The 16,324-nt window shown below is 41.0% G+C and overlaps 1 protein-coding gene across 1 annotated transcript in view; it reads left to right on the top strand.

The window, feature by feature from the left end:
- Window positions 1–16,324, top strand: part of Itprid1 (ITPR interacting domain containing 1) — a 131,169-nt gene that overhangs the window by 107,190 nt on the left and 7,655 nt on the right. The window contains exons 10-11 of the mRNA XM_032905149.1: window positions 11,523–11,605; window positions 11,983–13,164. Coding sequence (XP_032761040.1) covers window positions 11,523–11,605; window positions 11,983–13,164 — 1,265 coding nt within the window. The remainder of the gene's footprint in view (window positions 1–11,522; window positions 11,606–11,982; window positions 13,165–16,324) is intronic.

Raw genomic sequence — 16,324 nt, 5'->3', positions numbered from 1 at the left:
CCTCCACTAACTCCTCTCCAACTTTATATCTTCATTCTCTCTCTCTCTCTCTCTCTCTCTCTCTCTCTCTCTCTCTCTCTCTCTCTCTCTCTCTCTCTCTCTCCTCCCTCCCTCCCTCCTTCCTCCTTAATGTAAAAACAAAATACTGACCATGAGCTCTTCCCTGGAGTGTAATTGATATATTCTGTGTGGCTGCATTGAGGAAAACTGTTTGCTTTCTCTCTCTCTCTCTCTCTCTCTCTCTCTCTCTCTCTCTCTCTCTCTCTCTCTCCTGGCAGTCGTCACTATGCAAACAGTTCCTTGTAAAACCTTGTGCCCACTTCCCTTTCTCGGTGCCAGGATTTTGTCTGACTTGACTATATGCAGGTCTTGTGCATAATGTCATAGTCTCTATGAATTTATATGTGTATCAGCCTATTGTGTCTAGAAAATGCTACCTCCTTGGAGTCGACAGGGTTCGTCAACCTTGGCTCCTACAATCCCTCTGCTTCCTCTTTCACATAGATCCCTGAAGCTTGAGTTCTGGAATTTGATACAAGGGTACCTTTTAAGGCTGAGCATTACAAAGTTTCTCACTCTCTGTATATTGTCCAGTTGTGGGTGTTAATTAATATCTAGTATAAGAAAAAGCTTCCGCGATGATAGATGAGCCATGCAGTCATCTATGGCCATAACATGTTATTAGAAGTTTTACTTCTATGATGTTCATTTAGCAGAGTAATACTTGGTTTTCTTCTTATGCCCAAGACCTTTCAATTCTCATGTTCTTGACAATATCGGGTATAGGTTTCATCACATGGAGAGTGTCTAAATCTAATAAAGAAGTTATTGGTTATTCCCAGTGCTACTATTGGACCAGTGGGTATAGTTTGAAGGCAAACCACTATTGTAGCTTACAGAATTTGTGGCTGGGAAAAATAGTAGATTTTTAAAATGTCATTAATTTGAGAATAATCCCCGAAGCATTAAACTATTAAGAGGCTAAAAGTTGTCTTTCCAAATTTCTGAAGAACGTAAAAGGAGAGTTTATTTAGAGAAAAATGTGAATGCTTACACATGCACACAACACATTTTAGGAAATGTCCATAAAAATTCACAATATACTATTTTAAAAGATAGAGGCTACAAAGTGGGTATGATTACTATGTTAACACACACGTGTTCATAGGTGCGCAATGACAGCACACTGGGCTAGAATACATAGAAATATTTTGTCTTCCCACATAACTAATTAAGTTTTTTTTTCATTTCCTAAAGTTTCTTTACCCCTGTGTACTGTTTTTATAACAGTGAACTTAATGGATCAAGCCAAATAGATTTATTTTTAGAGAAGTATTTTTCCCAGTGACTAAGAAATGTAGCTATTCTGACCAAAGAATGGAGGAGAAACTGCCAAACTTGGAACAATAAGAAGACAAGGAAAGGGGAAAGTCTAAGCTTCAAGAGCTTGCAAAGCATCAGCTGAGTACTCATGGGCACCCGCAGGTGTGCTGCAGACGCCGTCTACGGGAAGAACTGAACTATCCAGAACTTCTGGCACGAATGAAGGCACTCGCATGTTTCAGATAGGTTTTTCCAAACCCATTAACATACCATCTCTTCTTCATACATATCTGGGATCAAATATGCGATCAGGAGAACTGACACTGTATAGTATCTAGGGCAGTATAAGACCTGAGGGGATCCAGTGCATATTTCTTAGAGATGAAGGGTCCCACAGGACCATTTGTAGCCCTGCCTCTGTGTCCTGTACTTTTCACTGCATTAGCAAGGACTTGACACACAGCAGGAATGTTTGGGAAGCCAGAGATGACAGAGAAAGATCTCTAATGGAGGTCAAACTATCATTGACAGAATGAACCTTGAACCCGTAAGAGCCAAAACAAATCTTACGAGAGTGCAAACTGCATCAATCATTTGGGTTTCAAAACAAGAACAGATCTCAGAACAGCCCAATGCTGGAAACACATTTCCGACTGATCTGGGGTAACAGTAGGCTGTGTGTGTGAGACTGAACTATACAGAGAGAGAAGAGAGCCACTCTTCTCTGTCCCATGCTGGCCAGACGGCATCTCAGCTCCCGAAACTAGATTCAGGAGAAAGGGGTGATGTTAGAGCAAAATTTGCAAGAACTTATTCAAAAGTATAAAGAACAAATGAGCTGGAAACCCGGCCCCATGTGAGTGGACTTTAGCGAGCCTACAGGTGAGGAGAAATGCCTAGAAAGCCAGAGGGCTATCTTTGGAAAAGAGCCTTAGACACGGTCTGTGTGACCAGACAATAAAAAGTGCTACAGATCTGGCTCTCTACCACAAAAGTGTGGTCTAATAGTTGCATTTTCTGCCACATATGAGTAGCTCCCTGTTAGCAGAATGTGTAACGTAGTTGGATGATAGCTAATAAAGAAGGCTCTAGAATGCACCAGCATTAAGTGGTTGGTAGCCCCATTTTGACCTCCGTGGAGATCTGAAGACAAAACCGTAACGATGTTCTGAAGCATTTGGAATTACTCTTTATTTTAAAGTGTCCTGTGATTGGGATAGCCACTGCGGTCCAAACAATCCTCGCTGCACTGCTTCCTATTGGGCAAAGCTGCTGCTGCTCATCTCAGGTTCCAGCCCCCTCCTTGGGCCGTTTGCATTTGCCTCATCTGTAAGTCCACACCAGTTCTTAGACAAATTTACATTTCAACTCCTTACTCTTTTGTTTCCTGAGACGCTCTACACTCAGACTATTTTCAATGCAACTCAGGTGCTTTTACTATTGACACAGTTCAAAAAAGAAGGAACTCTCAATTGGAGAGTATTGGCAAAGACCTGGCTCCTTCGTGGTTGGTGTAATGCTGCCATCTGGTGGTTACTTTGACAAACTGCCTAAGGCCTCTCCCTAGGGTAGGCGTGTTAGCACAGTACAAAGGTCCAGTCGGCAGGCAGGGCTCGCCCTACTGAAATAGTAAAATCTAAATCCTAGAAGGCAATTGTGCACTGTGGGAGATAATTTCTAATGACTACTAACGCTAGCCTTCATAGTCATGAGTAGCGTAAACAGTGATACCAATAGAGACTGAATTACAATAGTTAAAATGGTGTCCCGCAGGAAGAACTTACCTGTACTTAGACAAGATATGTATGTGTTCATAGATTCACGCATATATTATTGGGCATTAGCCTCGCTCATCACGAGCCCAATAGAAAGAGTCAGAATCCAAAGCTGGTAGATGTGGCCATAAATCTTCCAGATGAGTCAGTCGGGTGTTCTAATAGCATGTTACTTAACTATATTGAGAATTTAGCCTCTGTGAGCCACGGGATAGAGCTGGTGAGCCATCAGTTAGTGAGAGCAAAATTAAATCGAGCAGAAAGGTTTTGGTGGTAAGGGGTGTCATTTATCTAGTTGGTTTAGAACAGGGACCTGTTAGAGGGGAAGTTTGGGTAATAAAATTTCTCTAGAATTAAAAAAAAAAAACAAAAAACAGGAAGCAACATGGAAAAAGACAAAACAAGGCCTCCACTTAACAGAGTGAGCCAGAGCTGTGGCTCCTCGGGAGCAGTTTCTCCTAGGCGTGGTCTGGCAGGCTTCAGGGACTGGATGGGACGGCCTGGAGAGCTAGCGCTACTGCCATTAGGCGTCAAATGCCATGTTCTTGTACCGGAAGTCAAGCCCTCCTGCCTGGGTGTTACCTTGAGGGTGTAGCAGTGATAAACGACGCTCATTTGTATCTGTCTGTTTGCTTAATAATCCATCATAGCTATCCCAGACTAGGTGATTTCTCCTACTTTATCTCTGTTTAACTACTACAGCCCCAAGGGGAAGTTTAAAATGAGGAAATCTTCACCGAGCTGTTGATAGTCACTGAAACAGTTTATAAGGGGCAAAGATCTCCTAAAGAAACTAAGCCATCTGAAAATTGCCCCACATTTGTCTTCAATTTCTCAGAATGACTCGGTCTTAAATTTCTCAGAATGACTCGGAAATGTATACATTTGAATTCTAAAGCAAAGGAATTATGAAAATCCTTTATTTGAGAGGATCATGCACAACTGTGTTGTTCAGTCACTCTACAGAAGTGAAATCTCAGTTTGGTCTTTTGTTAAATTTAATTAAACTCCAGAGATATCACTTAAGTGAGATTTAACAATTGTGTGTGATTTACAGGAACACAGTTAATGAAATGTAACTGTTGTCAATACCACAAATACACCGCCTTTAGAACCAATGAGTCCTACCATATAGAGATGCTTGTAGCTGTTTACAGTTAGTCCTCATACTCAGAATAGCTTCATCAATCTGCAAACCTTGGACCAACACTAGTAGAAATATGTCAATACATGAAAGATGTAGACTTTTCCGTTAGCTGTTCCTTAAACTATACAGTACAACCTTTCTATACCATTTAAATTATAGTAGGTACTGTGAGTAATCCAAGATGGCTTAAGAGGGAAGGAAGGCTGTGCATAGGTCACAGGCAAATACTGTGACGCATTCGTGTTACAGATTTGAGTATCTGCAGGTTTTGGTATTCTGTGGGATGGAGTTCTTTGAAGCCAGTCACCCACAGATCTCAGGAAGGAAAGTCTTTCCATTTGGACCAGAGATTGGTTTAGTAGCAGAATATGTTGCTTCCTCTGGCAAGGATAATAACAGCCATTAGCCATCACACATCACACTTGTGGCTCCTACTCAGAATAAGAATCTTGAAATGGGGCTGGAGAGATGGCTCAGGGGTTAAGAGCACTGGCTGTTCTTCCAGAGGTCCTGAGTTCAAATCCCACTGTCCATGTGGCAGCTCATAACTGTCTGTATAGTTTCAGATCCTACACCCTCATACAGATATAACAGGCGAAACACCAACAAACATGAAATAAAGATAATTAATAATAATAATAAAGAAATTTTTCTGGAAAAGTGAGTAGCAATGGTGTCCTGGGACTCTTTCACAGGCAGTGCCTGAAACACTTCACTAAAGCCAGGGGCTCTGCATCCTGTGTAGCCTTCCCTCCCCAGAGTCTTACCTCTTCTTAATTAGGAACTTTCACTCTTAATGCTATAGCTCAGGGGTGAGGAAGGAGATGAGGAAGTTAGTTCCGCTTATTGACTATCTGTGGTCAGGGTCTCCTGGGCTGAAACAGGCTGTCCAGGGACCTAAAGCACATAAGGTAGCTTGAAGTAGGAAGCTCATGTGGAAAGTGCTCAGGGATGGTCTGCTTGCTTGGCTGTTGAGTAAAAATAAGCTCTAAGTAGTCAGGGCATTATGTGGGAAGTATTAGAAAATCTACTCAAAGCTTTTGCAATGTTATAACAATTATCACATAATTTACATAAAGTACATAAATTACAAAACAGGTGATTTCCTTCCTAACTTCAACAGTACCTGGAAAAGTTTTTTAAAATCACATTTTTTTTATTTTACTACTCCTTGAAATTTCACTATACAATGAATTTCCATCCTATTCATTGACCACTACCTCCCTTCAGGGTTTCCTAGTATCCACCCCACCTCGTTTCTTTTGTTGTTGCTGTTAGAAACTCCCTAAATCCAACTAATGCTGCACACATGCAGATCAATGTAGAACCTACCTGTAGGGCATATCCACAAAGAGTATGACTCTCCTCTCCTAGTGGCCATTGATTGTCAAATAGCTCTTCCCCCATCCATGCTGAAGTGTTGACAACCTGGACCTTGTGTGGGTAACCACTGCTGGGGTTGATGTTTACAAAAATAATGCAGAACTGAGCATTTCACAGCTCTAAACCTTACCAGCGCTTACATTCTTTTTTGTCCCTTCTTCTGCGATGTTACCTGAGCCTTCAATACTGTGGGGATGGGGGAGGGCATAAGGTTAATATAGATGATACATCCAGAGCTGAACTTTCACAGTGACTTACACTTGACACTTTGACCAGTTATGTGTCTCTGCATCAGTTCTTACCCAAGCAAGACAAATCTGTGGAAATAAACATAAATCTTAAGAAAAGAGTTTGACAAAATGACTATTTAGCCAAACATCACTAGTAAGTTTTCCCTCTTGGGCCCTGTGACTCCCCTCATCATGGACTTTTGACCAGGTTTACACTTTGAGGCATAAAATTCTTCTTGTGGAGAAGGCCCCAGATCTAATAAGAAAGAGGTGGCTGACCCAACCATCATACCGCTATTGCTCCAATGGGCACATCTTGCCCAGCAGGTCAGTATGAAAGTATGTAGGGCCCACATTTGGAACAGACCACTGAGGTTTTTGTTCTCTTCCAGCAACCTACATTGTGCCTTCTGCCACTATGTCAGCTAACCATCAGGGAGAGAGTTTTCTGGTCGGTACAAAATTAAATTCTGTAGGTCCTACTTTTAGAGTGAGCGTCTTCCTCAATAGGGAGTTACCCTCTAGTTGTAATGGTTAACCAATAGCAATAGCCCGCAAGTTGTTTTGTTTTGTTTGTTTTATGTAACTCTGCGGCCTCTGTCCAATAATACATCTAGAAAGGTACCCTGTGCCCAACACTGAGATTTTCATTTAAGAACTAATGTCACCTTGGAGCAACATTTTCTATCCAGAAAGGCATTTCTGTTCAAACTACTCTTCTTTATAATACATTTTAAGTGAATTCATTGTGCGTTGTGAATGTAATGTGTATCACGATTTGAATTGAGTGAGCGGATGCTCATCAGCACCTTCCTGTCTCCCTGGCTAACTCATGTCCTCCCCTCTTCTCTCCCCAATCTCCCTCTCTCCACTAGAACCTTCTACCCTGAAAATTACCCCACTTGCCTTTTATGTTGTTTGCATTCAGCTGACAAGTTTAAATGCTGGTTGAATTTGATTTGAAAAAGATCAGCCAACTTTTAAATATGTCATGTAAATTAAGTATTATAAAATAAATCTCTAATAATAAATATTGTTTTCACTGATATTTAACAGGCAAATATTCTAGTCCTAGTATTAATTGTTCTCCATTGTTGGTGGGATGGCCAGCTGGTACAACAACTCTGGAAATCAGTTTGGAGGTTCCTCAGAAAATTGGACATAGTACTACCTGAGGATCCAGCTATACCACTCCTGGATATATAAGCAAAAGATGCTCCAACATATAACAAGGACACATGCTCCACTATGTTCATAGCAGCCTTATTTATAATAGCCAGAAGCTGGAAAGAACCCAGAGGTCCTTCAACAGAGGAATGGATACCAAAAATGTGGTATATTTACACAATGGAGTACTACTCAGCTATTAAAAACAACGACAACATGAAATTCTTAGGCAAATGGATGGAACTAGAAAATATCATCCTGAGTGAGGTAACCCAAACACACACACACACACACACACACACACACACACACACACACACACCCACACACACACACACACACAAACCATGGTATACACTCACTGATAAGTGGGTATTAGCCCAAAGGCTCGAGTTACCCAAGTAACAATCCACAGACCACATGAAGCTCAAGAAGAAGGATGACCAAAGTGCAAATGCTTCAATCCTTCTTAGAAGGGGAAACAAGAATATTCATAGGAGAAAATACAGAGACACAGTTTGGATGATCGCACACACATACCATGGTTTCTGTGTGTGTGTGTGTGTGTGTGTGTGTGTGTGTGTGTGTGTGTGTGTGTGTGTGTGTGTGTTTGGGTTACCTCACTCAGGATGACATATATACAGCCACCAAAACCAGACAATATTGCTGATGCCAAGAAGTGCAACCTGACAGGAGCCTGACATAGCTGTCTACTGAGAGGCTCTGCCAGAGCATGACAAATACAGAGGCGGATGATTGCAGCCAACCATTGAACTGAGAACTGTGTCCTCAATGGAGGAGTTAAAGAAAGGATTGAAGGAGCTAAAAGGGTTTGCAACTCCATTAGAACAACAATACCAAACAACCAGAGCTCCCAGGGACTAAACCATCATCCAAAGAGTACACATGGACAGACCCATGGCTACAGCAGCATATGTAGCAGAGAATGGGCTTGTTGGGCACCAATGGGAGGAGCCAAGTCCTGCCAAGTCTCAATGCCCCAGTGTAGGGGAATGTCAGGGCGGGAAGACGGGAAGGGGTGGGTGAGTGGGTGAGGGAACACCTTAATAGAAGCAGGGGAGGGGGAGGGGATAGGGAGATTATGAAGGGGAACTGGGGAAAGGGGATGACATTTGAAATGTAAATAAAAAAATCCCCCCAAAAATTGAATGTTATACTTAGAGGTGTTTATTAGATCAGCTCTTTCCATATAACCTGCTCCATTTTATAATAACACTTATTTTTATAGACTCATAGGGTTTTCTAATAAGTCCTATGCTATATTGTTGTCGTTTTTGTTAACATAGACAATTTCCCCCACCGTAGGGATCAAACCCAGGGCTTTAACAATGCTAGGCCACTACTTAACCCCTGGGTTTGCCCCCGGTCTTTAATAATCTTTAGAAGGAGTTAAACCTTTTTAGACGTGTGCTTGATGCTTCCTTTCAGGTTCTTCACTGTCCTCCATGGGAGCCACATCTTTTCCCTGGATTACCTTCAAAGCTAATTCTCCTTCTGCTTTTGTTGTTGTGTGTCCATAATCTGCCTCTTTAGTGGGGTGGTGTTAAGACTCTTTGTTGTTGGTATTAAATAATCTGTTTCTGATGTGCCTTGGTATAGCTTTCTTCATGTTCTGTGTGCCAGGTGGTTGTTTCTGTCAAACATTTCAAGTGTTCTCCATGCTCTTTGGAGTTTTCCCATTACTAATATATCCATCTACTTGGAGAGGTTGCACGGCGTACTGGTGTGATTTTCATTGCTTAAAATCTTGTTTTCCACGTGTAAATTTGGTTTGGGATCATTTCTATAGTTATGTCTTTCTTTCATTGTTGTTTTATCACATAATCCTTAATTTTCTTTTAATCTTATCCATTATAAACCATCATAAGCACTATAATTTTCATTTTCACTTTGATTCGGGTCTTTAAGCACACATACACCATCAATGTCTGCACTTAACACATTTCATCATATTCCTAGATTCTTGGCCATATGGCATATTGTCATAAGTGTTTTAATGTCCTTGTCTGATCATTCTAACATCAGCATCAACTCTTAATTTGTTTCCATTTGTTGGTGTTTCACCTCCCTGTCTGGGTCACATTTACCTGCTTCTTTTAGAGTTAATTATATTCCTTCATTGACAATTTTGTTCCTGTATATAATGTATTTTGATGACTCTTCCCAACCTGCTCTTATCTCCCCCCACCCTCTTTCCAGCAAATATCTTTCCCACATTCCTGCCTTTTGTTGTTGTCTTATGTTGTATGACCTGGAGAGTCATAAGGGTCTGTGTGACCATAGGTTTGGAACTGTGCGTGGAATGGGGTGGGCGCACATTTGACATACCTGGTATCTTGTAGCAGATGCTAAGTGGTGTGGATTTAATTTTGCATGTGGTAAGTATTGGTGCTTCCTAAGAAGCTCTTCTTGAGTTTACTTCTGAGGCAGAGTTGAGTTACAAGGAAATGCTCTGACACATTGGCGTCTTATTGTTAAGACAGTATGAAGAACCATAACAATGTCCTTCTCAGGTTGCTTATTCCTCACCTCCGACTCAAGACCTGTAATGTGCTATATGAATTATGAAGCTTTTTGATTTGTGGGTGGAATCATGCACGATTCTAGGCCGTGGGTGAATGTTGAGCCCAATTTTAGATGGTTCCTCCCCTATTGGCACATAGCTCAAGAGGGAACCAAGAAGTCATTCTCCATAGTACTTTATTTTTCCCTCACACTGACCTGCAAACTTTAGATGGCTCAATTTTGCTAGAGTCTTACCTCTACTTCCTTTATTAAATGTGTTTTCCAAAACTCTCCCTGAGTTTCTGTCTTTACACTGAGGCTCGAAAACTAGCAGCAGAAATCCAGGCAATCATGGCGTTACTATCACTGAGCCTGCTTCTCAGCAAGTGCTCCCATGCATTGCTGCCTGCTGTCTTCAAACAAAACAAGAGCCACTGTTCATGTGCTTTGCAGAGTATTCAATTGTTTCAGGAGGTAGAGAAATTCTACCCCCTATTACTCTAGTTTGCCAAGAGCAGAAGTCCTTTTAAGGTTAAATTGGGTGAAGATTTCCACATTTCATTCTTTAAAACACATCAAGAAATGATATTTATATCAGAGAAACCATTCTCTCAAAATTTTCTACTGAATTCTTCAACCCCACTAAAGGTCAGCTGCTAAATGCTTTTGTTTCTTGTTTTTTTTTTCTTTCAGTTTTTAAAGGTCTGAATTAAAGAATGAGGTTTATCCTTCCTGTAGGAGGGCCAGTGTCTTTCTTTCTGCTTTAACCTCTGAGCAAATGAGCTGGATGTGGGCTGGCTGGACCACCTCAGAGACCATTTCTATTCAGACACATAACATTAAGATTGGCTAAAGAAATCCCACAGAGAGAGGGCATTGCTGTTAATGGAGGAATCCTCGAGGCTAGGTCTGAAAAACATAAACAGTAGCTAGAAACGTTGAGCTTTCCTGCAGTAATTAGGTGTCTAAGCAATAGAAAATTACATATTTCTCACTTAGGTACCAGCTATATAAGCATCATATCTATCAGCAATCATCCTTTTTGATCAACTTTCAATGTACATTTTGTCTTTTTTCCCAGAGAAGACAAGGTCTTCTAGTGTAAGCAAGTATTACTAAAGAAAAATGGGAATCCAATACTTTGGGCTGGAGTGAAACACAGAGTATTTGCCTAGCATGCATGGAGTACTGGATTTAATGAACAACACTGCACAAAACAGTCGATAGTATAAACTTGTAGTCCAAGAATTCAGAAGGTAGCGACAGGAGGATAAGATGTTTAAGATCATCCTTGGCTTGGCTGCATGGTGAATTTGAGGGCAGCCTGGAATAAAGGAGACCCCACCTCAAAGTACAATGCCATAGTTTAATCTTTAGTGCAGGGACCTGCTATCAGGCACCTCTTCTTTTAACCCAATCCAACACAGCACAGCAAAATACAACACAACACTTACATATGATGTCCACAAATTCTAGCCTGTCCACACAGCATTGTTCTTTGTCTGCCCTATCTAGTGTTTTGTGGGAACAAGAGACGCATGGTCTTGTAGTCTTAAATTTAGAGCCAGGGAAAGCTAAGAGAGAGTTTGCAGCTAAAACTTAGTCAAAAGGAAGATAATATATGTGTGTAATATATAACATAGGAAGGTATTGTTGTTGTATTAATGTCATATTCAGGGACATCTGTAGGCTTTTTTTGTCCTTAGTAAAAATTCAGTTCACAATTAATCAAATTACAATTTAAGAAGTGAGTTCTTCCGCTGGTTCATGTTTTCCAGGCTCAAGAAGATGCAGATGCAGGTTTACATGAGCTCTCTGACACTTGAGAAGAGATATCCTTGGAAGTTTCCCATTGTGTCACACGTGGTCAGACCATGCAGGCTCTCTAATGTGCATAGAGAAGGCTTACTCTCGGTCTTGCGGGCAGGGTGATTTCACTTCCCTAACCTCCAGGTCTCTTTCTTCACACAGGCACCCGAGTGGACAGAACAAACAGCTGTCAGTCTGACAGCAGTGGGTTTTTGGAGGAGCTGCCAGAGCTCCAGCCCCTCCAGGTAAAAGGGTCTGGAATTGGGCCCTGACTGTATACCTCACACCCTTTAGTCCTATAACCACCCACACCAATTGTACACTCAGTCCTGGAGAACTTAGAAGGATAAATTTAAAGTGCCTATCACAAATGGCAAGTTTTGAAGCCCACACCAGATATATGGTGGGCAAAGAATAAACAGTGGCAGTAGACCAAGTACTATGATGCTCACCTTTCCTCTCCTCTCTCTTTTGCTTTGATTTTTTGAAACAATGAACTGAAGGTCATAGGGAAGACATAGCAATCTGATAAAATTCCAAGTTTATAGCCTGTGCTCACGAACTCTGTCACTGATCTGCCCTAACTTCCTGATCCATTTTCCATATTTTTTTTCTCCTGCAGGTGTCTTCCTTGACAGGCAACCAGAGTCCCACTGTCTATAGAGGTTGCAAACCAAGGGATCAGAGTCCTAGCCCAGCATCATGGCAAGACTCTCAGCAAGAGTCATATGGTTCTAAGTCTGAGAGCATAGCAAGCTCGTCTTTGTTAAGCCAAGATAGGAGTACCTTGGAAGAAAAGGACTCAGCATCTGTGATGGAGGAGGAGCTTCAACTTAGGGCCATGGAAGGGCCACCAGAAATAGTCACTCCAGACATGACTCTCCCTAAGACCATCATGGTGGGAGAACACCCAGAGGGTGTTGCTGGAACTGTGCTCACTTCTTCATGTAATAACACAACAGGGGTCACGGCGACTTATGTCACAGAAAAGGAAGATAGTTCTCTAGGGCATAAGGGTACTGGGAAAATGCTGATAGAAAGCCACCACTTTGAATCACTAAGGTCACCCGGGTTTGATCAGACTCTAGACAATTTCTATCATGTGGACTCTGATATCCCTGGAACAGAGGACAAGAGCAAAGTCTTCCCTGACACCAAGCAAAGCTCGCTGGTGCAAGAGAGGCCAGCACAGCACTCTCACGAGCACAGAGGAGACATGCCCTATAAAGGTGACCTTGTTCAAACCTCTGATAAGTCAATTCTCCACCTTGATAAGCCACCTGGAGATGTTCCCACTGACTCAAATGCTGCCAGCTCTTGGTCTGTGACAACCCAGATGTCCTCCAATCTGGTGTCAGCTGCTCAGAGGGTTGCAGACCTGGGGACCTATAATAAAGAAACAGCTTTTGAATGTACTCCATGTGACCCTCTTAATAGCACAGTCCTAAGACTGCAGAGAGAAACAAGGCAGGTCAAAGATGTTGCTGTTCAGACTTATGCATATGAATGCCAGCTCAGGCCCTCCCATAATGACTTCATTCATGAACCCTCACCCCTCACCAAATCCATTTCTTTGGATACAGGTTTTCCTAGTACCTCTCCAACAGGCATCTGCCATACCAAACCTGCCCACTGTTGTGTCTGCTGTCATCACTGCCCCAACTGCCAGTGGATGAGGCAAAGCCCTGGCCCAGAACCCTCTATTTGCAGGCATTTCCAGTATTCACATGCTGAGGAACCCAAAGTCCAGTTCATGAAGACACTGAAAATACTCCAAGACACTACTGTGAGGGACCTGTGTTCTGTAAGTGTTTCCTCTACAAACTGGGAAGGTGGAGGCACCAAGCACACCACTAACACCACACGGATAGTGTTTATCCTTCTTTATAGCAGAGAAAACTCAGAGCCTATCTCTTGTTTTCAAATATCAATATGCTTGTTGAGTGTTTTATAGTTTATGAGATAAATTCATAGTTCTAGGTTATAATATCAATTGACCTGTCTCATCTCCGAGTCAGTCTGACTGGGAATTCTGACTTTTCAATTCAGTAGTCTGGGCCATTTAGAGTCTCTAGGCAGTCATGTAAAACAGTGGGGTGGGGACTATGGATAAAGCTTTGTGGCTAAGTGCTTGCAGAAGGCCCTAGGTTTAATGCATGCACACACACACACACACACACATATGCATTCATGCATATGTACATATATGTAGGAAATTGACTCATTCCATTGTCACACAATTGTGTGAGCATGAAATAAAGCACTTAAGGTATTTAGAGTCTCAGCACAATATTTAACACGGAGAAAGCTCAAGTTAACATTCATTGATGCGGTATGTCTTTAATTATCAATTTGTGTTATTATTTTATTATTGATGTATTACTTGAACCTCTGGTGTCATATAAATGGATTTCTGGTCAACCTTTGGTAACTGGTTTAAAAATGAGTACTGAGGTTATGGAATACTGAGTAATGCCAACCTACTTTAACCCCTGATTAATCAATTCATCTGTAATGAATCCTTCTAATGCTCCTTTTAAGTGTTTTTTTAAGGTGGGGAAATTCTAGGTCTTCCAGGCTAACTATCAAGTAAACCTTTAAGAGTATAACATCTGAAATTCCACATATAAAAAGAAAGGGCGTTGATGATACAGGATTACTGTTGTTTATGGACAGTACAGAGTTCAGTCCTATGTGTTCCCTTTTATCCTTTAATTCCACAAAAATTACTGAATGTCTATTATAAACATTTAATTTATACTTTGTCATCTAATCTTCATTTTCTTAGATGCCATAAATATTCATTGGGTTTCTAATATGTGGCAAGTCCTCTCTCTTTTGTAAATTAAGAAACTGGACTGAGAAAGTTTAGGAAATCTTTTAGCACTTTTGAACCACCAAGAAGTGGTGAGTCTTACTTCAAATTCTTAGACAAAAATGTGTCTGATTTTAAAATATCTAACCTGTATAAGAGCGATTATGTGAAAGATAAAGTAAGTCATGTGAACTTTTAACATATACAACTCTACATAAACATAACATAAACTGAGAAATTAATTTTCAGATTGCAAGACATCAGAAATTTAAGATATTTAAGAATGAGACAAAATAAAGGTTGCATTACTCATAGAAAGCTCCATCTGGGCTTTGTAATCAACTCTGAGTATCTTATTCAGGGGAAGAAAAGGGCAAAGACTGATGTGTAGCTCGGATCCTGGGGTCAAAATAACCAATTGCCAGAGAATGGGACTGAGAATATAGCTCAGTGGTAGAATGCCTAAGTACCTCAATTTTCAGTATCAAAATAAATAAAAATGAAATCTAGAGAATAGAAAAATCACCACCATACTCATTTATTGAGAGGTTATAAGTACTCTAAAGAAGTGTTCTTCTCCTGTAAATCATTCCCTACTCTGGCTTACATCAGGTGACATTGCCATTCTTTGGAGGCATCTTTACTTGTCACAACTAGAAGACCAGTGGGTGTTACTGGCAACAAATGGGTACAGATCAGAGATGCTGCTGAACATGCTACCATACATGCAAAGAGCAGTCACACCACAGATAACTATTTGGTCTAATTTGTTATTGTTGTCAAGATTGAAAACCACAGCTCTAGAAAAACAAGCATGTATTTGACTATGTAGTTTATATGACATGAAAGTTAGCTAAAAAAAGTGCCACTTGAGAACAAACAATTAGACCATATAAATAAATACTCCAATTTCTATAATGAAAGTCTGGTTTAGTTACAGTGGCACATTTCTGTAATGCCACATCTCAGAAGATTAAAGCAGGAAGATCATTACAAGGTCAAGGTTAGTCTCGTCAACATAGCAAGTGCTAAGTAGTGAGACCTCATTTCAAAGATAAATTTTACAAAGAAGTATAAATTAAATGATATTTAGTCTTATGTTTTTATTTAAAATAACAACGAGAATACAATCAAAATTGTATTAACATTTTCAGGAAAGTCCTTGAAGACATCCAATGTCATTTGGGAATCATGATGCTGGGATAGGATAGTAAATCTGTTTTCTGATCGTATCACCCCATCAATTAAAAATCATGTAAATATTTCTTGACAGTATTAAGAAAAATAGTAAGCATATATTAGTAAACTGAGAATCTATAAGACAATTGCATCAAATTGTGTTGGAGAATCACTGTCAATTTGATGAGGCCCAGAAAAACTCAGGCATGGGGACTCAAAGCTGTTTCAAAGGTAAGGATGTGCTTATGATAGTGATAGGGACTGAGTTTGGGCCAGCACCAGGTGTTTCCCTGAATATGGACCAGTGATCTTCCCTTGCCTCTTTCTGTCAAAGAGAACTTTTGCACTTATGTAATTCTAGCTATGTGGAATGATTTGGCATCTGGAAACAGATGTTCTGCTTCATTTGGCATTACAACACAGAACGGTTTTTGTGGTTCTTTGAGTATAGTCATCATCCTCACACAGCTATGTGGGTGTCAATAGCGGTTGACTGGGAACTTTCTTATCTTGCCTCTTACCTCATGATACATCAGCCCTCAATCTCCTAGAGCCTGCAATTATCAGGGACTAGGGAGATGGCTCAGTAAAGTGCTGCTGCACAAGCGTGAGGACCCTAGTCTGTGTCTTTAGTATCCACATAAAACCCTGGATGTGTCCTGGGGGTAAGTACCTGTACCTTAGTGCTGGGGTGGTGGCGCAAAAACACGTGGATCCCCTCAAGCTTGATGAGCAGCCATTCTAGCTGAATAGGTGAGCTGCAGGTTTATCTGGAGAGCCTGTCTCCAGAATAAGGGACAAATAATAATGTCAACCTCTGACTTACACACACACACACACACACACACACACACACACACACAAAACTGCATGTACATGAGCATGGACACACATAGCCACAACAAGAAAAGACATAATAAACAGAAAAGACAAAGGTGGGGCTAGAGAACTGGCTCAGCAGTTAAGAGCA

Source organism: Rattus rattus, chromosome 6 (assembly GCF_011064425.1).
Source record: "Rattus rattus isolate New Zealand chromosome 6, Rrattus_CSIRO_v1, whole genome shotgun sequence".
NCBI classification, from domain to species: domain Eukaryota; kingdom Metazoa; phylum Chordata; class Mammalia; order Rodentia; family Muridae; genus Rattus; species Rattus rattus.
Note: the sequence above shows the minus strand (reverse complement) of the source record. Positions and strands in the feature narration are given on the sequence as shown.